General features: G+C 46.2%; 1 protein-coding gene across 1 annotated transcript in view; it reads left to right on the top strand.

Moving 5' to 3' along the window:
• Positions 1-24950, top strand: part of LOC142590191 (putative aconitate hydratase, mitochondrial) — a 41164-nt gene extending 16214 nt beyond the window's left edge. Inside the window, exons 11-20 of the mRNA XM_075702094.1 lie at positions 2185-2289; positions 3067-3158; positions 7178-7283; positions 9472-9703; positions 14740-14924; positions 16847-17150; positions 19918-20011; positions 23046-23178; positions 23876-23997; positions 24436-24950. Coding sequence (XP_075558209.1) covers positions 2185-2289; positions 3067-3158; positions 7178-7283; positions 9472-9703; positions 14740-14924; positions 16847-17150; positions 19918-20011; positions 23046-23178; positions 23876-23997; positions 24436-24567 — 1505 coding nt within the window. The 3' untranslated portion in view covers positions 24568-24950. The remainder of the gene's footprint in view (positions 1-2184; positions 2290-3066; positions 3159-7177; positions 7284-9471; positions 9704-14739; positions 14925-16846; positions 17151-19917; positions 20012-23045; positions 23179-23875; positions 23998-24435) is intronic.
• The last annotated feature ends 826 nt before the right edge of the window (positions 24951-25776 follow it).

The following is a 25776-nucleotide window of genomic DNA, read 5'->3' as shown; positions in this document are numbered from 1 at the left end:
ATGCAGATTCTGGTTATTTTTTCACCATTGAGCCAGTTGTTTGACAACAGCATCGTTATGTAGCTGGCGGGTTTAATGGCAGCACGCGAGCTGCGGTAGAATCGCTCTTCATCATCGACACCTTCCACTTGGTTTGACACTGCGCACGCATTGCATGGAGTCGAAACAAAACTGCTGTTTGCCGCAACCGCTGCATGCAATACTGTGGTCGCTGTCAATGCGATCGTGAATGGCGACCACGCAGTTCTGAAGGTACACGGCCAACACGGTGTAGTTCATGGCGGTAAACTGATAAAGGTTTTAAAGGCACAAATAGGCACGAAGAGTTCATTGCCGTACAATTTCCGCTGACAACTGTAGCGGTGCAGGCTCCACCGCTTTGTTTTGGCCGGACACTAGCTCTGGTTTTTGCTCTTTTGCATTGCACGTTTGTGGCATTCCCTGCTCGCCGCGCTCCGAGAGTTGTGCGAATTAACCAGTGTGTGACCAGATAGTTGGAGTGAATGAGAGTTTAATGCCATTAAATAATGCGCATGCCTGCCGGGACCAGAGGATGAGCCCGAATTATTCTATTTGTCCGAATTAACGAGGGTCAGCTAGTTGTATGGCAAAAAAACGCAGGAGGTCGAAATTAACCCGGACCTCTCCACTGTGGCATCTTTCATAGCCTTGTTGTCACGTTCGGACATTAAAATCAGTCAACGAATCAGTCGGTAAAATCGACGCCTTTAGTTACTGCACTGGATGATGGTTATGTCTGGCAGCGCTTCTTTGTTAAGCAACTTATTTGATCGCGTTTTACTTTTTCACATGTTCCTTCATCACAACACAGAAGAAATCGACACATAGAAGAGTTTCGCAGGTTGTGGGCAAAAAAAAAAAAGGATAACCTCCACTGAATTAATTTCCCGGTGATTTACCTCGGGGCTTTGATCAAGGTTGCAGTTATTTCCTTTCCCTTTGTCCTAGCTGGTCATCGACGCCTTTAGTTACTGCACTGGATGATGGTTATGTCTGGCAGCGCTTCTTTGTTAAGCAACTTATTTGATCGCGTTTTACTTTTTCACATGTTCCTTCATCACAACACAAAAGAAATCGACACATAGAAGAGTTTCGCAGGTTGTGTGCAAAAAAAAAAAAAAAAAGGATAACCTCCACTGAATTAATTTCCCGGTGATTTACCTCGGGGCTTTGATCAAGGTTGCAGTTATTTCCTTTCCCTTTGTCCTAGCTCGAGCCGTCTACCCTTTTGTTCCGAGTGAGGGTGCAGATCTAGTGCCTTTTCTACGGTGCAGCTACTAATCCGTTTTCTCTTCACGCGTAAGTGTTGCTCGCGTCCCCTCTTCGCAGAACCCACATGTGTGCCTCATTTCCGGTTATTGGCCGATACAGCAGGTGTGAGCTCGTCCTGAGCTTTGCTGTAGTCGCCTAAACTGGGCCACAAAATAACAGCAAGGTCAAGTCCCTAATCTCAAACTGACTGTTGCCTCGAAGCTAAGCATAGTAAAAAGTTGCTAGGACTACAGGTCCGATGATCCCTGCACAATGTACATATGTGCTGTGAGTGAGGATAGTGAGATCGCTCTACTGTCAGGTGTGAACAGCCATTCTAAGGTGTGTCACAAATGGGAAAAGCGAGGCATTGAGCGTATCAGAATACAGTGAAACTTCCAGTATAAAGAACATACTAGATATAACAAAATATTGGATATAATGAACTAATTCCAAAATGTTGCTTGCTGACTTTAGCATGTAGCGAATATATAGCAAACTTCACATATAACAAAAGTATTTTTTATGTCAATTACAACGGGGTTATGTGTGAAGTTCAGGTGTACTTACTGTACAATCTGGAATATACATAATGTGTTTTTCTTTTTCGAAAAAATTAAAAATTAGTGAGAGTCTCTTCCTCAACTTGTAATCTCTGGCAAAATTTGAAATGTCATCTGGCAGCCTTGGGGCAGCAAAGAAGAGAAGAAACACTTTTTTTTTTTTGTGGATGTATCACCATTTTGATGGTTGCCATTGCGAACCTACAAACTCGAAACCTATGTGAAAACATTCACCGATAGTCCAGTTCAACCTACATTCCGGTTTATCGGTATGTTGATGATGAGAACATCTTGCTAGCCTCTACTGCTTATAGGATCTTTGATAACTTTTTAAAAATTTATTTTGCAGGAATGGGCACGATTTGCAACATGGGTGCCGAGATTGGCGCCACAACGTCGGTGTTCCCGTACAACAGCCGAATGCGAGACTACCTGGTAGCAACCAACCGGAAAGGTAGGTGACTTCCCTCTGACTGTAAATGTAGCTTGTTTCTTCTTGTTGACTTGCTCTGCAAGTTGTGTCTTTATTTGTGGGAATGATTGAAATCATGTCGTTTGTGGAGCACTCGTTGCTAGGTAATGACATGGGCTGGTGGCGCAGCAGGAAACTCACGACCTTGTTGTCATTGTAACAGTGGGCATTGAAGCAAGCAAACAGTTGGAAAATTGTTACATCTTTTAAAAGCACTACATTTGGATAACGAAGCAGACGCACCTCGCGTTTCTGATAGCAGCTCGGCGACGACGACGACGACCCGTGCTGTTATTTGCAAGAGAGCTCGGGCTGTTCGCTGCGGCTAGGCGGCTGTTTATCTGCTGCATCTCACCTTTAATTAAACATCATTACAATAAAAACTTAGGCCCCTACAACCTGAAGTTTAGCGTTGCGACGTGCTGCATTCTCATACTAATAGCCTGCATTGCAGACACAACTTTGGCTTACAGTTGGAGAACTTTAAAGATTGTACGTCAGTGTAATGATGTTAATGTCAGAGTCAGCTGATTGGTGGCATTAGGTCGCATCGCGTGATGGCAGCTTAAGCAAGACTTTAGCAGTCGCAGTAGGTAGCTCATTGGGATAATTCGCAATAATGATGAAACGTTGCAAGATGATGCGACACAGGAAGTGTTACAGTTTGTCTCTTCTCGTGCGACATCTTCTCGAGCTGTTTGTTCATGCTTTACCAGTCTTAGCTTTTCATTGACTTTCTCTTTGTATTTGGGATCGCAGAGATTGGCGCTGCCGCGGAGGCCCACAAGGAGCTGCTGACTCCCGACAAAAACTGCAAGTACGACCAGGTCGTTGAGATCAACCTGAATGAGGTCAGCCTTGTGACGAACCTTATGCCTCTGTGCATGCTTATTACTTATGCAAGGACACGCTTCACCTTAATTTTCTCTTTTTTTTTTGCCCTTAAAGGCTCCAGTGGGACATCGCATTAGTTGGGAGCAAATGCACAAAATTTTCGTAAAGTTAGAAGAATCGGGGTGTCTACCAACCGGGAAAACCGGGAATTCTCAGGGATTTTGAGTAGTCTGGAAAAACTCGGGGAAAACTCAGGGAATTTATGCCTCTATCAGGGAAAACTAGCTGTAATTTTATTGAAAGGGTCGAAAGTCACGGTAATGCTGGCGTGAGTAACAGACAGGAATCGTAATGAATCGTCTTTGACGCCCTGTCGTCGGCTGGAGAAGGTGACAGTGTGCTGTCAATGACAGACTTTCCCGATTTCCGATAATTTGGACGTCTACGCGGCAACACCACGTAACCCTTAGAGTCAATGTATCAGAACGTCTTAAATTTCGGACGCAAGAACTCTTTGCCGTCTGATTTTCCGGACGCTTTGCCGTGACTACAGGTGCGAAACGGCATTAATCAAAGTCACCACCACTGCCATTTTGATTACTTCGTCGCCTCGAACCAGCGCTCTCGCACACAGATCCGCTGGCAGCCGTAGCCACCACTGCGGTAACGCTAGGCTAGCTGCTTCGGCGTTCACTATGAAGCTTCTTGCCGTTGGGTGCCGTGTTTTTTATTGAAAGAATTCGCTATTGTCAGCAATGGCACAGATTCCGCCATTGTGGTCCTCGCGATTGGCTTAGAAGCTTGGAAAGCACGATGCATTGCATAATGCCAGTTCCCGAAAGTCAGCTTCGCCTCCATACAGAAATGTTACTTGGTGAAGCATACGCAAGAGTATTGCAGTGAAGCATAACAAGCTTGGAAAGGGGCTATTGCCACGGGACACAGTATGTATTCCTTAATTATACATGCATGCACTTGGTATTTCCTTTCACAGTACGAGCACTGATATGCCTAATACGTGTACCAACAGGCCTTCAGAGCGTTTTCGAATGTGCCTGTGGCGGTTTGAACTCTTAAGGGCAGTAAATGACAACCATTTATTTTTTTCAACTGTCCGATTTTTCGGATGTTTTCATGGCTCCTAGGGAGTTCAAAAAATCGAATATGAATTGTAAAACAGACCAAGCAGATGCTTCAAATGGTCCGTGGGACGAATGAGTGGTGGAAGGAAGCGGGCTGCCGCCATTCCGAAGGAGCTTGAGCTCAAAAAACAAAGTGTTGGCTGATGCCGAGATGCAGGTGTCCTTGATCCAAACCAATATAATCTCTTTAAGGGCTGATTTACGCTCGAGCCGCCCATAGCCGCAAGCCGCACCGCACGCTTGCGATCCCGCGAAAGATTGCACGTATGAAACACTTGTGCACACATTACGGTTTACGACGTGTAAGGTACACACTGTGCACACAGTGTAAATGGTAAATGGCAATAAGAAAACAATGCGCACGTAAATTATCTCCGGACATAATTTTGTAACGAAAAAAAGAAGTTGCATGCCTCTAACTTTTTGCATTCAAAGATGTGCAGAATTTACCTTCACAGAATGCAAGTTCATTCCCTCGTAATGTTTGTCATCGTCACTGTCGGACAGCTCTTTATCGCTGTTCACGTATCGCAACGTGTCATCCTCCACGTGGTCAGCTGTACTTGATATTCTGCATCTCGTCGTGACTCGGTGATGCATGTTACTCACGAGTGTCTGGAACACAAAATATGTGTAACACAGCATGCTTCATTTGAGCTGGTTGCTATGTGTTGTCACACAGCGAAATTTTGAACGGCGTGATGCAGGACAGAGCGCTTTCCTATCTCTCTTTTCTTTGTCCTGTGTCCCCCTGCTTAAGATTCTGCTGTTTGGTGTGACACATCTCTATTGCCACTTGCTTACCGGCTGATATAACGTAACGAGCTTTTGCAGTGAAACCAACGTGTCGTTGCCAACCTACACGAAAGCTTGTTAGTTTGTGCACTGTGCAAAAATGAAAGCTTGTTCTGTGTTGCCATTTTTGTGGTGACAATGGCAATTATACTGGCTCTGGTAGTATTCTGTTGCTACACGTTGTCAGTGATGTGAATGCTGTTTGAATTTTGTGTTCTATTGAATGTGTGGGTTATCTTTTTCTTCTTTCTTTTTCTTTTTCCAAAAAAGAAAGTTGTGCATGTTAGGATCAGGTAAATGTGGTATCTTACAATGCAGTTATTGCAGCCCCATTTAGCTGTCATCCTACTCTTGTGTGCTGTAACACTCGTGACCACTGTACCAGCAGCAATAGCCCCCAAGGTTCTGCAGTCCAGACTTTTGAAATGGCTTTTAACCAGATCTATTGAGCTCTGTTAGAAGTGTTAGCAGTGCTGGTTAGATGTGTTGGCAATTAATGTTTTAAAGGGGCCCTAAAGGGAAACACCACGTCGGTTTAGACAGAGTATTCTGTTAAAACTCTATTTTTGTTAATTTCATGATAACACATTTGTTATTAGAATAGAAAATGAAGGTCAAACTTGCAGATATTAAATCTTGTGCCAAAATCCCAGCACCCATATAACATTGTGACGTCTCAAATTTCGATGTATTTACTCGTAGTTGGGTCACTGTGGCTGAGGAAAAGTTCTCAAGACTTGCAAAGTTCAATTTTTGACTCTTTTAGAATACAATGTCACCCATTGTTACCAACAAATAATTAACTAGGCCGGAGCAGACATCATCGAAATTCATGACCTCGCAGCAAGCTCGTGCCGGAACTTCAAGGTGGTGCCACCAAACAGTATTTCATTTTTGTGCCTTTTCTGGCTAATCCAGCCTTTTTCTGCAGTAAGGATGGCGTCTTTCGCATGTTTTAGAGGGGCAGTTCTAATTTACTACCGTATCTACGTGACTCTAACATGTCCCTGAATCTAATGCACACCCAATTTTGTCCTGTTTAAGCTAAGAAAATAAAAGTGCTCTTGAACGTGACATGCACCTGAATGTACTTAACTTGCGCCCGATTCATAAAAGAGAAATACGGCATGTTCCTAATTTCGCAATCAGAAGAAGCAAGACGTGCAGAATTTACCTTCACAGAAGGGAAACATTTTTAACGAGCTTTCATAATGAAAGCGCCGTGTCGTCAACGGCATTTACACTTAATTGGCCACAGATACCAAGCACACGAGGCGGTACTCTCAAGCCGTTACTTTTAGAGACACTTCTATCACTTTCCCAAGATTTCACATGACTCTGCATCGGACTTGTTGAAATATGCAGCTCACTCTGTGCAGATAGTGAGCTTTGCACAACGCCAGAAACGCTGGTGGCCGTATACGCCGACACATGCAGTGCCAAGTTGTGTGAAATCTCGCGAAAATGAAAGTGGTATCTTCAAGAGTGATCGTAGTCGAGCATAAGATGAACCCACAGCAAACTTCAAGAAAACATGCTCTGCTGCCATCTGGTGATGGCGATGACAGTGCGTGTGACAGTAGGCTATTGGCAATGCCGCAAATGCTGTTTTGGTCTCTTGTCCAATTGTAATGGAGAAGCAATTTTCAGACCCATCTTTTTTTTTAAAAAGGTGAGCGTTAGATTCGTGTAAGTATGGTAATACAGCTCAGCTTGTTTTTTTTTTTTTTTCTTTGGTGTCGCTTCAGTGCGGCAGCTTCGTTGAAGGCCACTGCGCGTGTAGCCGAAGGTCAGAAACTCAAAGTGAATGATGGTGTTTATTTATTTAGCACACCTTACAGGCATTAAGTAAGGGGGTTAGTGGATGTAATAAAGAGTAGGAGGAACTGATATAACCGAACAAGTAACTAATCCAGGAACAAAGATAATACTAACTAACATAATTACTATTACGTAGTCCTTAATAAATGGTAGAAGGTGTTGGCAAAGAAAAAATTTGCCGAATTGAACAAAGCAGCAGCATCAGTACGGAAAAAAAATAAAAGGCAGTCATGCAAACAAGGAACACAATAAGTCTGTGCATTACGCTTATACTGCAGCTGGAACCGCACGTGAATGGTCCATTCACACCCGACCTGGCTCACCCCATCTCCCAGCTGGGCAAGAACGCCAAGGCTGCCGGGTGGCCCATCGACATCCGCGTCGGTGAGTGGCGTGTGCTCACACACATTTAGCTAGATTCACAGATCCACGCACGTATGGATACACACGTATCCTGTGCAAGTGTTTACACACAACTGGGAACGCTAGCAACAACTTAATTTGGGTGAGTAGGTTCGTCTTGAGGGTGTACTGAAGCAACGCGATGGGACGAGGACAAGAAGACAACCGCAACAGGACTGGCGCTGGCTTCCAGGTAATTCTGCCAACTAACGAAGCTTTAACTCGCAGTAGCCATTCAGTCGCTCGTTTAAGTTAACGAGGTAGCAGCAGTAGTGGATGACACGAGCTCAGCCTCGTTGCCTGTTGCTGGTAACTGTCTGTGATACGAGGGCGAAGGCGATGTATCATGATCGACAAGGTTTATGAGAGGTGTATACACAGATAAGTACAACACATACCTAAATAACATATTTACTAGATTGTAATATAAGTTCTTTTTTTTGTGTGTGTGTGTGATTTTCGTTGCTTGAACTCAATCCTTGCAGTACATTTGATTAACAGCAAAATAGACCATTTGAAAACAAATATTCTATATCCCGTGGTTTTTAGTGTCACGTTGCCAGTCTGTACCTTTACATCTCGATCCAATCCTTGCGCATGACAACTGAAGTAAAAACTGCTTTTTTGTTTGAATCGACGTCATTTTCACTGTACTTGTGACTGGTGTTACAGTTATGGTGTTGCGGTACCTTGCGGCCTTTCACTTTTCGACTCCGTTCATTTGCGACGTCATGGCACGCAGCACGTTCAGCATGATGCCTGCTTCGAGAGACAAGCAGTTTTGATGGCTGAGAAGCTGGGAAACTGCTCCACGGCATGGTCTCGATGTCCACTAGCCAACGATTTGCGGATGGTTAAACCAGCGGAAGCCCTCTTTACTTGCGAGGCCAGCCAAAAGGGATCTGTGGATCCGGTACTGCCTCCTGCCCTTGAATGCAATGGTTGTTCGGTCTTTTAACGAGTGCTTAATCACAAACAAGTTCTACGGCACGGAAGGTGACTTCATTCTTGGGAACTCGTTTTCGGAGATAGGTTCACTTTTGCGAGACTTGGCTCATGCTGGCAGTGAACCCCTCGAAGTATATGTCCGATGGCGCTCATGGCACTGTTAGTGCGCTTTGCATAGCACCAGGAACACTTGTAGGGAACGCTTTCGGTGGCGAGTCATGTGAAATTTTGTGGAAGCGAAACTATCTCTGATAGTGATCACTCCAGAATGCCGCCCCAAGGAAAGCTCAGTCTCCTCCTCAGATGATGACGATGAGTGAAAATAGCTTGTGTCTAAATTGTGATTTCTTGAATGAAGGTAACAATCCTTTTTCCATTCATCACGCATTGCATTTGCTTTCTTTTTTTAAAATATTTTATTTTTCGTGACTGGAAAGTCAACCATCGCGTTATAATTGCGTTTGCGTTACATTCAAGTAAATATGATACATTCAAGGCTTTGTACTCATTGTGTCGCAGTGGCGCATTCATTCTGGGCGATGAGCCAAGTGTGTGCATATACCCAGAGGCACACACCCAGTGATTAAAGTTCTCTTTATGTTGCTATGAACAATGGCAGGCCGACACGTTTGTCGCAAACATTTCCTTTATTATGGCACTCTGCGACTCTTCCCTCATGCTGTCCACATGCAGTCCATCCGCGCACATCACACGCAACACACTCTACGCATGACCCACTTCTTCCTTCCTCTGTCGCCATTGCACTCGCAGCATCTGGTTGTTCCCCTGGCAACTACACTCAACCACTTGTGTGGCCTTCGAGATCCGTGCCTTGCCTCCCCTCCCTTGGAGCGCTCGGTCTGCTTACGCTGCCACTCCGTTGTCACAATATATCCACAAATATATCCACTGAGGAAATGATGATGAATACCAAACCCTAGGGAGGAGGCAAAAAGCTTCGCTTTAAAAATGTGTCCGACATGGCTGAGACCTTGATTTGAAAATTACAATAGTGCTAACACATGCATCCACAAAGGAACAAGGACGAGACACAAGCGCTGTGTCTTATTCTTGTTTCTTTGTGGATGCATGTGTTAGCGCTATTGTAATTTTCAAGTCAAGTATGCACCAACTCGTCCAGAAAGAAGTCTTAATTATGGCTGAGACCACTGCAGATCTAAAATAGCTAATACTTTGCACATCATTCCCTTCTCCTGTGCAGGCCTGATTGGCAGCTGCACCAACAGCAGCTATGAGGACATGAGCCGCGCTGCCTTCCTGGCAAAGCAGGCTCTCGACCACGGCATCAAGGCCAAGTGTGCGTTCACGGTCACTCCGGGCTCGGAGCAGATTCGGGCGACCATCGAGCGTGACGGCCAGTCCAAGATCTTCGACGAGTTCGGCGGCATGGTGCTGGCCAACGCCTGCGGACCCTGCATTGGTCAGTGGGACAGGTATGCATTCAGTGGCACAATTGAAAGAGTTTGAGACTTGATTTGTGCAGATGCCGAGATTAGGTGGCAGGCAGTACCTGTGATACAGAACCTGTTAATACGTACAGTTCCCTGAGCCGCGCATTCAGGTTGGAGAAGAGTGAAAATTTTCTGTCGAGATTTTATATGACTACGTTTTCTCTTAACAATACATAGTTTCTGTCTCTCTCTTGGCCATTAAGATTCTACTGTTTTGACATTAACTCTGGTGAACACACCATGGGCAAATGAATTACAATTGCTGATGGATGAATCGGACTCGACAAGGACAGTGAAAACACCTGAATATGGGCAAATGAATTACAATTGCTGATGGATGAATCGGACTCGACAAGTACCGTGAAAACACCTGAATAAGCAGGAGTCCAAAATGATGGATTCTCCCAAAATTAAGTGGCTTTATTCCACAAGTGACCAAAAAAGGTGTGCTGTACTCTTGGATTGACACTTAGGGAGATACCTTCAATATTGTATTACTAATAGTGCAAGACACATTGGCATCTGTGAGCGACGGCATTCTTGGCCCAGTGCCAAGAAGGCTATCTTGTTACCGTGTGGAAATGCTGCCTGTGCGAGTCATGTGAAATGTTACGAAAAAAAAAAGTATCTTTCGAAAGTAATTGTCCATGAATACGGCCCAAGTTTGTCAGTGCATGTTGCTGTGTGCAGGTACCTTGCCCTTGCCCTAGACAGTCCGTGACCGTGATTTTCTAGCAAAGCCTTTTATGCTATTATTTTTCACATTTATCGTGCTTATCCAATGGCCAGAGCAATGCTCCACACGTGTTGTCAATGAGATCAGCCGGTCATGCACAGTGGATGATAAGAGTGGCATAGAATTGAGTGGAAGGCATCGTTACAACTTCATGGACTGTATCTCGGCCATTGCCATTCTGTTGCTACAGAAAGTACAGTCAGTGCACCCGCCGTGGTATATTTGTGGCTTTGGTGTTGCACTGCTACGCACGAGGTCGCGGGGTCGAATTGCGGCCACGGCGGCCGAATTTCGATGGGAGCGAAATGCAAAAGCACCAGTGTACTTAAATTTAGGTGCACGTTAAAGAACCCCAGGTGGTCGAAATTTCCGGAGTCCTCCACTACAGCGTGCCTCATAATCAGATAGTGGTTTCGTCACGTAAAGCCCCATAATTTAAATACAGTAAGTGCATGCACTGAATCCTCATCGGTGACTACTAAATCGATCATGCTTCACCAGTTTTGGTTTTTCAAAGCGCTGGCGGCATGGCTGATGACCGTGCCGGCAACGTCTCAAAATGAAAATATAGCTATTTCTGCTTGACTCGGGGACCGTATTAGCTCATGGTCATGCAGCGAAAGACTGAATTGTCACACAACACTCTGTAAGGTGTCTGAAACTTCGGTTGTCCTTATACATTAAGTCCGTGGGCCTAGTGGTGGCGCCGTGAGGCTTTCTGAATTATTGGTGTCTGAAGCTGTTGACTGTACCATGCGTTGTAGATGTTCCCAAGCCAACAGGCTCGCAACTGCAATGGGCATAAAGCTTTGTGGCATTGTTGGCGCTGGCCTGCAATGTGAGTGTAAGCTCTTCTAGATTGTTGCAATCCGGGTACGTACGCCTCCTTGAAATCCTTGAAAACTCTTGAAATTGAAAAAAAAAAAAGAAATTCAAGGGCTCTCTTGTTTCCTTGAAAACTGCTTGGGAGCGACTTCTGAACATTTAAAGTAGCAAACTCCGAATTGGCGCTGTGCCGTGAGACACTGTCTGTCGGGAAAAAAATCCTATATGTTCCTGTTTGAGAGTTTCACTAAGTGATTGCAGTCTGGCATGTCCACAGCCCCTCAAGAAAGGCTGGTTTCAACCACCATTGCCATCGTAATGGGTTAGACAAAGCCAAATCAAGCAACCAAACCGTACCACCTTTTTATTATTTTGTTGGTTGGTTTACATTGCAGCCGTTATGGCTCTGTTTTTGAAGCTTGGGCTCCAGACATGCCTGAAGGAAAGTAAGCTTCAGCCATTTGGCTTTTATGTGACGAGTACCTCTGGGTGACTAACCCTCATCAGTCGAAGTCTATGATGTTGCCATAAGGTGATTCACATTGCTGCAATGGGAAAGTTGACGTTGAAAAGCCACCTGAAGAGCTTGAAGCATGTGTGCAATTGAGTGTCTGTGTAGGTATACACTCGAGCCTCATTACAACGAAATAATGGATATAACGAAGTATTAAATGAAATTTCCCCTGAAGTTCCCATAGAGATCCACATATCTAAAACCTCATTTTAATGAAGTGAAATTGTTCTGCCAGTGGATATAATGAACTAAGTTCATCTCCGAAACCAAAAAATACCCGACCATTGTGCACAGAGTAAATCACTTTCCACGGGGTTCGGCACTTCTTCACTGCGGCTGTTCAAAACTCCCGCATACCTGCCAACCCTCCTGATTGCCCGGGAGACTCCCGATTTTTTACTGAACTTTCCGATTGTACGATCACTGTTTTATATCTCCTGAAAAGTGTGTTGGCGCAATAATGGTATTCTTTTGCGAAACCGGCACCGCGGAATCTACAGCCATATTGTAATCGTCAGCATCACCAACAACGGCTGCACTAGCACCATCGGTATCACTGACTAAGCAGCCGACTACAGTGCCTAGTAAGCCGACCAAAGCCAGAGCCAATGTAGCTCTTGCATTTCATGCTGCATGCCTTTCTCCATGGTGCATCTTGTTGCTGCTGCTTGTGTGTATGATTAGGGTTGGCTAGGCCGTCTGTGTGCGGTGCACTGTGTAAAGTTATAATCCTCTTGTGCTCGATGCCATGGCGTTATCTGTGCCCAAGAAAAGGTATTTGCAGAAGTTTTTGCAGCCTTATACTTCTGAATGTCCGTGATTTTAGACATCTAGAAAAGGAGCACATATTGTACAACATGTGGATGCGACGTCAGCGTGTCTTGCGGTGTCAAAGGCGACTTGAAACTGCGTGTTTCCACGGCGAAGCATCAAAGCTACGTTCACACCACTGAGCAGTAAGGCAACATAGTGAACTTTCTCCAGAACAAGTGCGACGACAGTGTTATACGTGTCGAGTGCCTGTTTACGGGATTCCTCGTCGAACACAACCTACCCCTTCGTGTCAGCGACTAGGTTGGGCCTCTTCTACGGAAAATATTTCTGAAATGTGACAAGGCAAAGCGCTATGGATGAGGACGCAACTCTGAAACGCAACTCCGATGAAACACAACTGTGAAGAATGTGGAGGTGGCCAACCTGAAATTTATTTCGCAGGCATCGCTCTCGAGTCTTTGTTTCTTTATTCAGAGTTTTCCTCAGCTGCTGCCCCGAGATTCCAGTGAATCTGCTGAGGACACTTTAGATGCTCTCGAAGCTTAGTTCGCCACACTACAGGCGCACAGTCTTCCAGAGGACATTCTGAATGAAGAAAGGTGGGACGTGCAGTGGTCTATGGTTGGAAAAATGAAAAGCACCGATGGAAAACATTGTTTCACCGAGTTGGTAAGGTGATGCTGCATTTACTCGTGATACTGCATAGCAACGCAGAGTGTGAGATTATTTTTAGCACGGCGCAGAAAACTAGGACTGCGTTCCGCTCATCAATGTGCGACACAACCCTCCAACACCTGCTGCTAGGGAACGGCCATCAGTTTGGACCATGTTTTGAGCAAAGCTACTCCGACAAATTTTTGAAGTGGGCACAGTCTGCTACCGCAAGGTCGTGCAAAAAGACTTATCGAACACTGTCTGAAAGTTTGACTGAATCCCCCCTCCCATTGGTGCGAATAAACAGTCTCCCGATTTTTTATCACGCCAGGTTGGCAGGTATGTGCCTGCGTCGAATACAATGTCGAGCAACGTTGGTCGTCTTAACCAATGCACCTGTGCACAAGCCACAGCCCACTATTGCACTTCTCCACTGACCTCTCTAGTGTGTGCCTGGCTTTTTTTGTTGTTTATTCAAATTTCATCACATGCATGGCCATGTAGTCATTCCATAGGCCGCAAAGCCGTCTTATTCCCATGTTTACAATTGTGCACCCCATTGGCCATATATTGCAGTAAATGGCAATGATGGATTTAATGAAGTAACGGATATAACAAATTTCAGCTCCTCTTTCATCTTCGTCGTAACGAGGTTCGAGCGTATAATTGCAGCTAAGAAGAAGGAGATTAAATCATTCTTAATTTATGGTATGACTGAAGCTGAATGAATTTTGGCTTTTGGCAACCTGAAAGTCCTTGTATTGTCCTTGGATTTTGTGTTGGATGTTCTGTACAAACTCTGGCTTGCAGTCATGTTCACTGTTGGGCCAGACCAGCCCTGAAAAACTATAGTGAGGCACAAACTCGTTGCCCTGTAGGAACTTCTTGCTAGCCTGTTTGGTGTGTTGAACATAATGAATGAGAACTGGATGCAATATTTGTATAAATTAGCAGACTTAATATACTATGGGGTATAATGACAAAACCATTTAATGTCATCCCTTGATCACTACAGTTTTCTTGTTAGAAATTGTTGCTTTATGATTTACTCGCTGTGAGCCTGCTGGACTGAACCATGGACCTTTTTTCTTTTTTTCACAATTGTAAAGCTAGCTTTTCTGTGAGTAAGGCTGCACAACTGATGGCTGCATAGTTATTGTTTTGCAGTCAGAGCGTAGGAGCACAGTTCGCTTGTCTTGTAATATATGGAAAATGCAGACATGGCTCTCTTGTAATGAAAACCTTATACAAGAGAAAATCTCCAGCATGTGTAGGCGGCCTTCATTTGAGCCATGATTGGCACTGCTATTAGTTAAGTAAATGTGCTGTGCAGACAACGTGCTCCTGACGAATTTCATGGTCCTCTGCGGGAGACAGCTTGTGGTGGATAGACTGCACTGTAGACGAAGTCTTGTTGGCTGTTGCAGAATGTACCTGGTCTTCAGGCTGTGTAGATGAGAGCCAGCTAACGGGTTTGTTCTGAGCGCTGTGCTGCCCCACCACATTGTCTTTCAGGAAGGACATCAAGAAGGGTGACAAGAACACAATAGTCACGTCATACAACCGCAACTTCACGAGCCGCAATGATGGAAACCCCGCCACGCATGCGTTTGTGACCTCCCCGGAACTCGTGACAGCCCTGGCGATCGCCGGCAGGCTGGACTTCAACCCTATGACGGATGAGCTGACGGGGTCCAAGGGTAAGAAGAGTTCTCATGTCTTTTCTTTTAATGTGTGCAAGAAGTGAATCCCTTCTTTGCCATGTGGAGGCTCTGTATTTTGCATGGTTTGTTCCAATATAGCCAGTAGAGAACACAGATCGAAATGTAGGCTGCAAAGAACCACTTGTAATCACGCCAGTTGACAAGAGGCTGTTTTATTTGTTGGCACTTGCAGATTGGCTGTAGTGGTGCCTCTTAAAAAAGTTGGCTGTTGTGGTGCTATACTGTCCACACTTGAAGGAAATGCCAAAAAACATAACAAAGGGTGCAGGACAGGGACAGTTCAACACCCTCGGAAAAAATGTCTCATAAGGCCCACCAGACAGCTATCGTTGCATAAAAAAGATGGCCTGAAAGGCTTCACGTCATATGCCAGCTGCAATTGATGGTGTAGTGCTATCTATTTATGTCTTGATAATGACACACAACACATTAAATAACACCACAAGAATGTCTGAAGCCACAGCAAGCATGAAGATTAATCAAATCCGTGTACAGTCATCGACCGATTTTCCAGATGCCCGATGTTTCGGACATGCCTGATAATTCGGACGCCTTAAATTCGCGGCACCGTCACATACCCCATAGAGTCAGTGCACTAGAATGTCTGAAATTTCGGACGCAAAAGCCCTTCGCCGTCCGACTTTTCGGACTTTTTGGCATGTTCGTATGACCGAAACGGCGTTATCAAAGCCACCACCGCCTCCATATTAATTATCTTGCGCAGCTTCGAACAGGCACTCTCGCACGCAGATACGCTGGCAGCCACCACCGCGGCAATGCTAGGCCTATCTGCTTCAGCGTTCGCTACCAAGCTTCTTGCTGTTCGGTGCTGTGTTTTTAATTGAAATAATTTGCCCCTATCAGCCGTGGCGTTGACGCCGCCTTTGTAATCCTCGCCAGTGGCTTCGAAGCTCGGAAAGCTCGGCGAGTTGCATAATCCCTGTTCCCGAAAGTCAGCTTCGCCTCGGTACATGTTACGCGGTGAAGCATACCAAGAGCGGGAAGGGGCATTTGTCGAGGGACACAACTTGTATTACTTAACTGTTTAAGGCTAGTAGCGCAGCTCAGGACGAGCAAAAAAGGAAAGAGGTAGGGGTAATCAAAGGGAGCGGAAAACAGGCCAAACTGCCACGCTTTTGTATTACTTAATTATACACGCGTGCACCCGCCGTCTCCAGCCACAGTACAAGTACCGATACGTCTATTAAGTGTACTGGCAGGCGTTCTGAGCTATTTCAGACGGGCCTGTGTTGATTTGAGCCCTTGGGGGCAGTAAAAGACTGCATTTTTTTCGGACTGCCCAATTTTTCGGACGCTTTGGTAATCCGGTGGGTAGCCCAGTAAATTGGAAGTTGACTGCATACCATCCATGACTTTCATGGAGGCTGAATGGTAGCAGCACCAGAGTTCCCTTTAACGATCTCTTTTAGAAAACTGCTTTTAGCGCTCTGGTCAAACCACAGTTCCTTTCACAAAGCTTCTCATTTCCTTTGGTTATTCTGAGAGAGAGAGAGAGAGAGAGAAAAGAGCTCTTTCATAAATCCTAAAGAACTTTTCCTTGTGGTATACCTGTCTGGCTATTCCAGATAGGAACAACAAAAAGTGAAACGATAGTCACTGAGAATGCCACAAACACACAACATATACATAAATGCACCAAGATACAGAACACGGAAACCACTTCAAGTACTTCATTTATACCAGTTTTTCTTGGGGAGGTTAAACGTGTCTTTGTTGCGTAGGGAACACACAGGCAGTTCCAGTCTACAACGGCCAGGTAGGTGTCGTAGCTCAAGTCTTTGGTAGTGCAGACATGAGGGCTGTTCTTTTTAATGAGACCTGATGCTTTCATGGAATTGCGTGCCTCCATATGTCTTCCTATCACGTCCTCGGCATAGGCGAGAAGTTCAAGCTCAAGAGCCCCGAAGGCGACGAGCTGCCGCGCCTAGGCTTCGACCCCGGCGAGGACACGTACCAGGCGCCGCCCCCCGACGGCTCGTCTCTCAGAGTGGACGTCGACCCCAAGAGCCAGCGGCTGCAACTCCTCTCCCCGTTTGCCAAGTGGGACGGCAAAGACCTCGAGGACATGGTCATCCTCATCAAGGTCAAGGGCAAGTGCACCACCGACCACATCAGCGCTGCAGGTCCCTGGCTCAAGTACCGCGGACACCTGGACAACATCTCCAACAACATGTTCATCGGGTGAGTGCCCGTGCTGTCGTTACGGAGCAGAGCGGCAACGGGTGGCGAATGTCTGATGATGGAGTAAGACACTTCGGGACGCATGTTCACCAATGCTCTCCATTCGAGCTGGCGAGCGTAACACTCTCGCACAGAAGGGACGGGAAGCACACCGTGCCACAAATCTAGGCACATTTGTGCCTTGGGGATTGAGCTTCTTGTAGGGATGCCCTGTACCAATAGCGCAAATTTATGCCTAGTAACTCCTTCATTATATTCTCTGAGAAGTGCACACCCATTTGCGTTTGTACAGGCACTAAGTGTAAACAAGCCGTCATAATTTAGTAGACTTTTGTGATGCCTCGAGGACACCAAACCGTAAACTGGAACATCAAAGCCGGTACGCCGTTGGTTTGTGTGTTGGGACTCGCTGAGGCCCCCGCCTGCAGGAAGTATATAACATCAGCTGTTCATGGCAGCGAACAGCTGATCTTGTATACCAATGCCTCCCGGCATACTCTGGCCTTGGCGGCCCCATCAACAGACTGACCTGGTTCCAGTTTTGATCCCTCCGCTGCCCCTTCAATGTCCTGGACATATTTTGCTGCCTACGGGTGCTTGCCTGAGGCCTCCATTTGCCTGTTACTCGAGGTATTCCCATTGCAGGTACAGTGTGTACAGCAGGACCTCATTGATACGATCCTGGGACGTATGATTTTCCAGTGCCAACATCCGCTATCAAGGACACAAAAAGGACCCTGTAGAGTTACGCTTATCTTGGAGTGCGGCTCTTAGGCACTCGTTCCTGCGTTGAGCAGCAGCGTGCCTCGGCGTCCCTCGGCATAACCGAGTGTGAACAAGCACAATGAACACGGAGCGCAGCAGTGAATGAAAGATGGCGAGATCAAAGAAAGCGCAGGAGAGTATGGCAAAGGGTGAGGAGGAAAGTGGAGTGCTGCACGAGACCTGCTCTACAGCGGCGACCAAGCATCCAGCAAACGTGTCCACCGATACCATCTATGTAAACAAAGTGCTGGTGTTGACTTCAGACCCATTGTGCATGCACTACTTCGCCTGCGCCGCCGCTGCTCGAGCCACGTGCTCCCATGTTCACGCTTTTTTTCTGATGCAACCGGCGGGAATGCTTCGTCTGCCGCTGTTGCTAAACTAGCTGCCCAAGAAGAGGCTGAGCGGAGTCGCGGAGAGAACCATGTCGTTCTCCACAATATATAGCAAATTCAAAACATCTTAACAGATTCGTATTAGGGAGTATCGTAATCGGTGAATTTTTTTACCGGTTGATATGTTGCCAGAAAAACATAATCTTTCAACACCAGCATTCAGTGCACAGCCAAACTGCGATCGTATATGTTTTTCAGCCACTAGGTCCTATGTAAACAAGCAAATGCACAAGGCACGCGTTTGATGACAGTAGCTGCCCACTGCAGCAGCTTCCCCGCAATAGTCGCTTGTCCGTCTCATCTGAGTACACTGGTGTGCACTAAGTTTCTTATTCCATTACCAGCAAATCTCCTTCCGGGTCATTGCGCACTGTATTCACAGCTGTCGCTGCCAACTCTATTGCAATAATAAGCATCTTCACTTATCTGTTTCAAAGCGCGTGGTGTCGTAAGCGTACTGCGTGCTTTTAGTAGGTGATAACCCAAACGCAGGCGGAGCAAAGTGAGTGCCATGTATGCTCTGGCAGCATCGTAGGCATCGTATTGCAGTGTCGCCAACCAGCCCATTTTCGTATGGGTCCCCCGTCGCAGTCTTGAAACACTGCGCAGTGGGAAAACAACAAAGTGCTTCTCGGATCGCTTGGGCCCTACCCTGCTGGATGCACATCTACGTCTCGTGCCGCAATGATTCGCGCTGAGTGGGCACGTCAAAACTTCCCGCCAAAGTGCCCTGCTCGAAGAAGCTGCTGACCCAGGCCAAATTCGCCGAGTGCAAATGTAAGCTTGCCGAAGCCATAAATTCGACAATGCGTGTCTCAGCCCCCTCACTAGCTTGGCACGCATCAGTGTCTCGTGCTGCAGCGATATGCGGAAAACCTCACATTACATAGATGTCAACTACAGTTGAGTCTGTCAATTTTTTTAGTGACTTCCGATTGTTCATGCTTTTTCACAGTGTGCTCTTTCTTGTGTTGTTTTTTTCCTAAAACATAGGGATGAGGGCCTACTGTATTCAGCTGTCTTTGTTGCTTCTGCTGTCCTTGTCTTTTGATGAACTTGCCTCACTCGTGCTCTGCCGAAACTGGTAGTCTTCTATGCAGTCCATTACTGGTCGAGATTTCTGTCACCCTGAAGCTCTTGACCACGATCTCGAACAAAAACGCACACTACTAATTCAAAATCTACACACACACTTCTTGCAGAGGTGCCCTCTTATGCACCTGAAAACGTTGTGTAGCTTAAACAGTGTGCCTTGGCACAGCCGAAATACTCTTGGAACACACTGGAGCTATCCTACATGGTCTCAATCCAGTGGGATACGATGACGATGAGGATGCCATCGTCGACAGGACAGTAACTAATACCATCTGGTAGCAGCTCGTGGGAATTAACCACCATGTGGATATGTTGATGCTTAGTGAAACAATCTTTCCAAATTGAAAAGGTAGATAAACGGGTGGCTGAGGTAGCGTAGGAAGGCAAGGTGGGATAGGGTAGGGTAAGGTAAGGCGGGATAGGGTAAGGTAAGGCAAGGTATGTAAGTAAGTAAACAGTCTTCCCGACATTTGTGCTCAATATGTGTGGTCACGCTCTCTCCCAATTTGCAGGGCCATCAGTGAGGAGAGTGGTGAAGCCAATAAGGTCCAGCATCGACACACTGGCGAGTGGGGCGGTGTGCCCGACACAGCACGCAAGTACAAGGTAATGGACAGCTTTATTCAATTGTATGAACACTCCAGGCACATTTCTGCCATCGCCCATGAAGTTCCGTATAAAGTCTGAGGGCGATCAAATCATGGCGTCGCGATGTACGCTGTATGTGCGAGTGAAAGCTTTCAAGGGTAAGCCGGTGATCTCGGCTCAATATTGCACACACAACAGCAGAAAGTGGGGAGGAAGCACGCCACCATCAGTCATGTGCCAGGCTTTGGGGGGAGGGTAGGCAGGGGGGCCTGGCCGAGCTGCTGTATCTTGAATGCTATCTGTGACGGTTACGGAGTCCATGCTGCACTGTGTTTTCGTGGTGTAGTCCACATTGGATGCAGGCGGCTGCACAAAGCTCAATCGCTTGCTGCTGCTGCTGCTGCTGCTGCATTTCTTCGCTGCAGCATTTTGACAGAGTGTTTCCACGGTCATTGAATGAGATGTGTTCATGTCGGCTTGTGCGTGCATGACACCATGCTTGTTAATTAAATTAGTATGCCTATGTTTACAAGTTTATACAGCTGTAAAACTACTATCCTTACTTCGTATAGCAGCCCGCTGATTTGCTATTCCAATAGATGCTTCGCCTTTTGGGCGAAACTGCGACTTTTTAATATCATCATTAATATCATAATAATCATCATCCTATGTAGTCCACTGCCTGATGAAAGCTTCTCCCAGAGACCTCCAATTACTGCTGTGCTGCGTTTTATCAGAAAGAAAACTAACAATTGACAAAGATCATGCTGCAGATGCGTGTCTCATGCCATACTATGGGCGACACCAGTGATTGACAGAGGTCGGGTGACCGACAGCAGGTCTCGGCGATTGCTTTTTCGCGCAAAATGCCGGCTCAGCAGACCCCATTGTGACGGCCATGTGCAGCAACCATGCATCATTGTTTGTGAAGGAACAGCATCTGTTAAGCATTTTACATGTTCCATGTCCCGGATCCATTCATTTGTGAGTTACCAACTTCTCTCGTTTTGAAGGCATTTACAGAAAGGTCCAGGATGGTGTCCTGCTCAGTGCTTCATTTTAGCACCGGCAGCCAATCTATGAGGTGTGCACTGTGTTATCCCTCATACTGCATCAGTGAGATGCTCCCTGAAGATAGCACTGTATGTCCTTATGCCCAATTGGCACGTATACTTGGAGATCGTGCTTGAAATTTGGGAGGATCGGATCGTGTTGGTCAACTGAGATCCAAATTGCATGTCTTGTCTGCACCAGAGCTTGGGGGGCTGAAGAGGCATAACTTGAAAGGCAAGTTTCATTGAAGATCTCGATTACATTTTCAAAGCTTGCCTTGGAAGCTTTTATAGATGGGCTTGCAAACTGTGCCAGAGGATATTAAAGACTATGAGGGGAACATTGTAATGATCATCAAGACGTTGCTCATAAAGAATCAAACAGAAGTGTGGCGCCCGTTTCTTGTGACTGTGCTCGCATGTGGTAGCCACAGTGATTGTAGGAAAGAAATGAGCCAGCGTATCATGACCCGCTGACGCATCCACCTGGTGGGTACCAAAACGAAAACTGGTTTGCAGAAACAAGTGTTGTAGTGAATTACTTAAGGCGCTCTGATGCTTTACACTATATTTTCTAGGGTTTACGGGGTTTGGACTCTTAAATTACTCCAAAAAGCAAAAAAAGACAAGTTTAAAAAAATTTGGAGGACACTTAAGCTTTGCCTTTAAAAGTGGGATGTGATAGCATTCAAAGGTCCCCGACTCCTTCTCACGCTTCCCAGCAACTGCAGCGTATGTAACTGTAACGCTTACTGGGAAACGCTCGCGATGAATGTTGTGCACGAAGCCGGGCTTTCTGGTTGAAACGCGGCCTCTTGCATGGGCCGCGATGCAGCGAAGGTGTGTACCATCTGGAGATATTGCAAGAAAACGGTCGCGCTGCTCCGTGGCCTCAGAGACATTCGCGCAAATGGCGGATCCCATGGCTGGTCTATGCATGGTAGAAACTCTAGAAAATATACATTTTTACATTTTCTTGTTAAGCAATTATGTTTTCTTGTGTATTCAAATTACAATCCAATGCTATCATGTCTGTAGGTTTTGTGTAAGTTGTACTTTACGATTTTTCCACGTATTTTAGCTTCGGAAATTCAATTCAGTAACTTCCTTGCGCCACATGGAGGGCCTGGATATGGGTGGTTCGAAAGTCTTTTTGTGCAAACAATGTCCGATGCTGGACGCCGACGCCAGATTTTTGCGACAAGGGGCCATTAATGCTATCACTTTAAAATATAACGTCAGTGCTCTTTAACCCTTTATGGACAAGAGTTGCCTACAGGCAACATACCAGAAATGTTTTTTTCCCTTCTTTTTGTAACAAAGGTTCAGTTTTGAGTAGGGAGTTTGAGGCAAGCATCACATGTTGGAATAGAGCAGGAACAGAGGTCGAGGAAGAAGTTAGGCATGTAATCAGCTTTCTTTTGAAAGCAAGGTCAAAGGGGAAAGACTGATGCAAGATCCCTGGCTGCAGTCATATTTCACAGGTAACGTAGAGAGTAAATTCAAGGTGCAGTTTTTTCACATCGAACGAGAAATGTTTGCACAAGTTCCATGTAAAGTTGGTGGCGTGGGCTGAAGCTCATTTCCAGTGTCCTGCCTGGTGTTGCCCACCTGTTGCTAAAAAAAATTTCTGCTGTAGCACATATATTTTCTTTCTTTTGTTGGATATCACTTAATAAAATGGACACGTTGGCTAGTTGGTTGAACATCTTGAATTGGGCAACAGCGTGAAAGACGAGGACGCATAAGAGGCAGATAACAACCACACGCAGCGCTGGCTAACAACGGTTGTTAGCATGTGGTGGTTATGTGCCTCTTCTGCGTCTTCACCTTTCGTGCTGTCCACTTATTCACGAATAACCTTATTCTCAGTGTATTTTACGCATTTCATTGAAAAATAAACATTTCCTTTGGCTGTTTGTATGTCTTGTCCATAAAGGGTTAGTAATAGCAAGTTACTGACACTTGTGTTTCGCACGATTTCCTCTCTCTTGTGACAGGCCGAGGGCATCAAGTGGTGCGTGGTAGGCGACGAAAACTATGGGGAGGGCAGCAGCCGAGAGCATGCAGCACTCGAGCCGAGGCATTTAGGAGGTCACGCCATCATCGTCAAGAGCTTCGCTCGTATCCACGGTACGTTTTCGTTTTGGGCTTGACCTGTTCTGCGACTGTGGGGATTGGGATTGCAGCTGGGGTACTAGGCATTGAGTTGCACCTTTCGGGATGTTCGAGTTTTTTCAGAGCAAACCACAGAATTTTTCAGGAACTGCTTAGCGCAGGCGTTTCGGCATGTGTGGACGGGCTTTTCACAATATGCGCTGCACGTTTGAAACAAGTAGAGCGAGCCACTTGGGAAGCTGAGAATGGTTTGTGCAACACTGCACTGTGCTCGCTTTTAAATTGGTATGAGTGCAGCAACAGCTACTATAGGGGCTCTAAATATACATTATTTGACAAATGATTACCGCACAAAGCTCACCAGCACCTTAATAAATAACTTCCTTATTGTCTACGTGGCCAGTAAATCTAATCCACCATCGTTGTAGTAGTTTCTGGAAAAATCAAGTGTCTGCTTTTGCGCAGTCGTCATTGTTGCTCAGATTTGCTTGGCTCATCCCTAGCAAAATCTCTCTTCAGGTAATGTGGGGTAGCCACAGCAGTTCCAGTGGTGGCCCAGTATTTATCCTTTGCATACGTTCTTTAACATTGCTAATGCATACAGCCAAGCAGTGCAAGATGCGACCCTTAAACAAGTGGTTCATTGTCTGTCTCGATCTGTCGAGAAAGGCTATCAGTATGGGCATGATCACCGTGTTGTTCCCCCTTGCAGAGACGAACCTCAAGAAGCAGGGACTGCTCCCGCTGACCTTCCAAAATCCCGCCGACTACGACAAGATCAAGTCAGACGACAAGATCTCACTCCTCGGCCTCAAGGACCTCGCACCTGGCAAGGTAGGCACCGATTCCAGCACTTGACTGTGGTATTGGTTGTAGACCTTCAGAGGGAATGATGGCTTGCACGGGCGCTGTGCACACATACTGAATACTGCAGCGGCGGGATTCTGTTCAAACTAGATACTGCACTTGGAGAAGGCCTTGAACCCCTCCTACATTCCCATGTGTGCTGAGCTTAAATGCAGTTCTATAGAAAGCGTAGAATTTTCTATAAAAAGCATTAGAAAAAAATCTGGCTTTAACGTCTACAGGAGCTGCTAGCATGACATCTTGCGTGGGGATGATACTTAGTACTACAGTAGTACTTTGTGACTGTGTGTCCGGAGGTCTTCGCTTGACTCCGGCACTGGTCCTCCGATGGTTTGTGGACAACTATTTCTTACTTGGAACTCGGTTTCTTAAAAGTCTTTTCCTCTTTCTCTTTGTCACGTACAGCCCGTCAAGTGTGAGATCAAGCACAAGGATGGCTCCAAGGACACCATCACGTTGAACCACACCATGAACGCGACGCAGCTGGAGTGGTTCCGTGCCGGCAGCGCGCTCAACCGCATGGCCGAAGTCAAGTAGTGCGACAACAGCAGCAGGCAACATCGTGTACAGAAGCCAAGCACAGTCTTCCCGAGTGGGCAAAAAGAAAAGAAAAAGAAAAAAAGTGCGGGAGTCTACAATTTCTTTTCCCGTCAACACCACCAGCATGACTCTCCAGTCTCGCTCGCCTTGCCACCGTCTCAACGTAGCATCTTTTTCTTGCAGAATCTGCAGCATAGAATCGCACTGCCATTTGTGTGTGTGTGATCAGCTGGACATTTCCCCTTCATCTTCTTGCTTGTTAGAGGAAGAACTGTGTGCAACGTTTATTATGATTTTTTTTAATGTCTAGTGCATGAGGGCACGCCTAGGAAGAGGAAGGTAGAGGTAGACAAAATAAATAAAAAATGCACTCCTTCAAAGGTGTGTGTTTCTGGTGATGCCGATTGCACGGATGACTGTGGCATCATGTCCCCTGCAAGTTTTTTTTTTCTCATGCAACAGGACATCAAGTACAATGCTTATACTGTAATATGAAGTTCAACCGTCATATAACGAACTTCAGTATAACGAAGTTCTCGATATAATCAAGCACTGAACTTTTCATAACCTCTTGTCCATAGAGCACCATGTATTTAGAACCTCACTATAATGAAGTGTGTTCGTGTGCAGTTTCAATATAACGAAATTTCGCCTCCACCGCATGTCAAGACAATAAATGGAAACTTCCGCGGACGCAGATGGTCAAATAGTTCAATTACAAGCAGCTGCTTGCAAACGCAGCTCTCAAATGGCGGGAGGCGCATCTAGGGCGACCGCTGAAGTGGAGCCGCATCATGTTCCATGTCAAGTCCAAGTGCGATAAGAGCCTATCGCGCGCCGCGCGCTTTGTGCTTTAGGTGCGAGTGGAAGTGTGCGAGGGTGAGAGAAGAAAGATGGTGGTTTCACGAGTGGGGGCGCCTTCCCGCACAAGCAAATGGAAAGAGCGGGAAGGGGAGGGAGCTCATTGTAACGCGATCAAGTGTGCGCGAGGAGGGGGAGGGGGCTGTAAGTTGGTGCGCGTCGCAATTTCTGGCGCTCGTCACGTCCGTGGCTGCGCACGCCTGTGAGTGCGCCTAAGCACGTATGCAGCCGCGCACCCTACTTTAGAGGCCCAAAAGCCCATCCGTATTCAGTGAGACATGCCCGTAAGATGCATACTCCTGTTTTATTTCTTTCAACCTTAGGCGAGCGCTCATTTTATTTTAA

The sequence above is a fragment of the Dermacentor variabilis genome, chromosome 8, assembly GCF_050947875.1.
Source record: "Dermacentor variabilis isolate Ectoservices chromosome 8, ASM5094787v1, whole genome shotgun sequence".
In the NCBI taxonomy this organism is placed as follows: Eukaryota; Metazoa; Arthropoda; class Arachnida; order Ixodida; family Ixodidae; genus Dermacentor; species Dermacentor variabilis.
The sequence above is the reverse complement of the archived record's forward strand: the minus strand, read 5'-3'. Positions and strand labels throughout refer to the sequence as shown.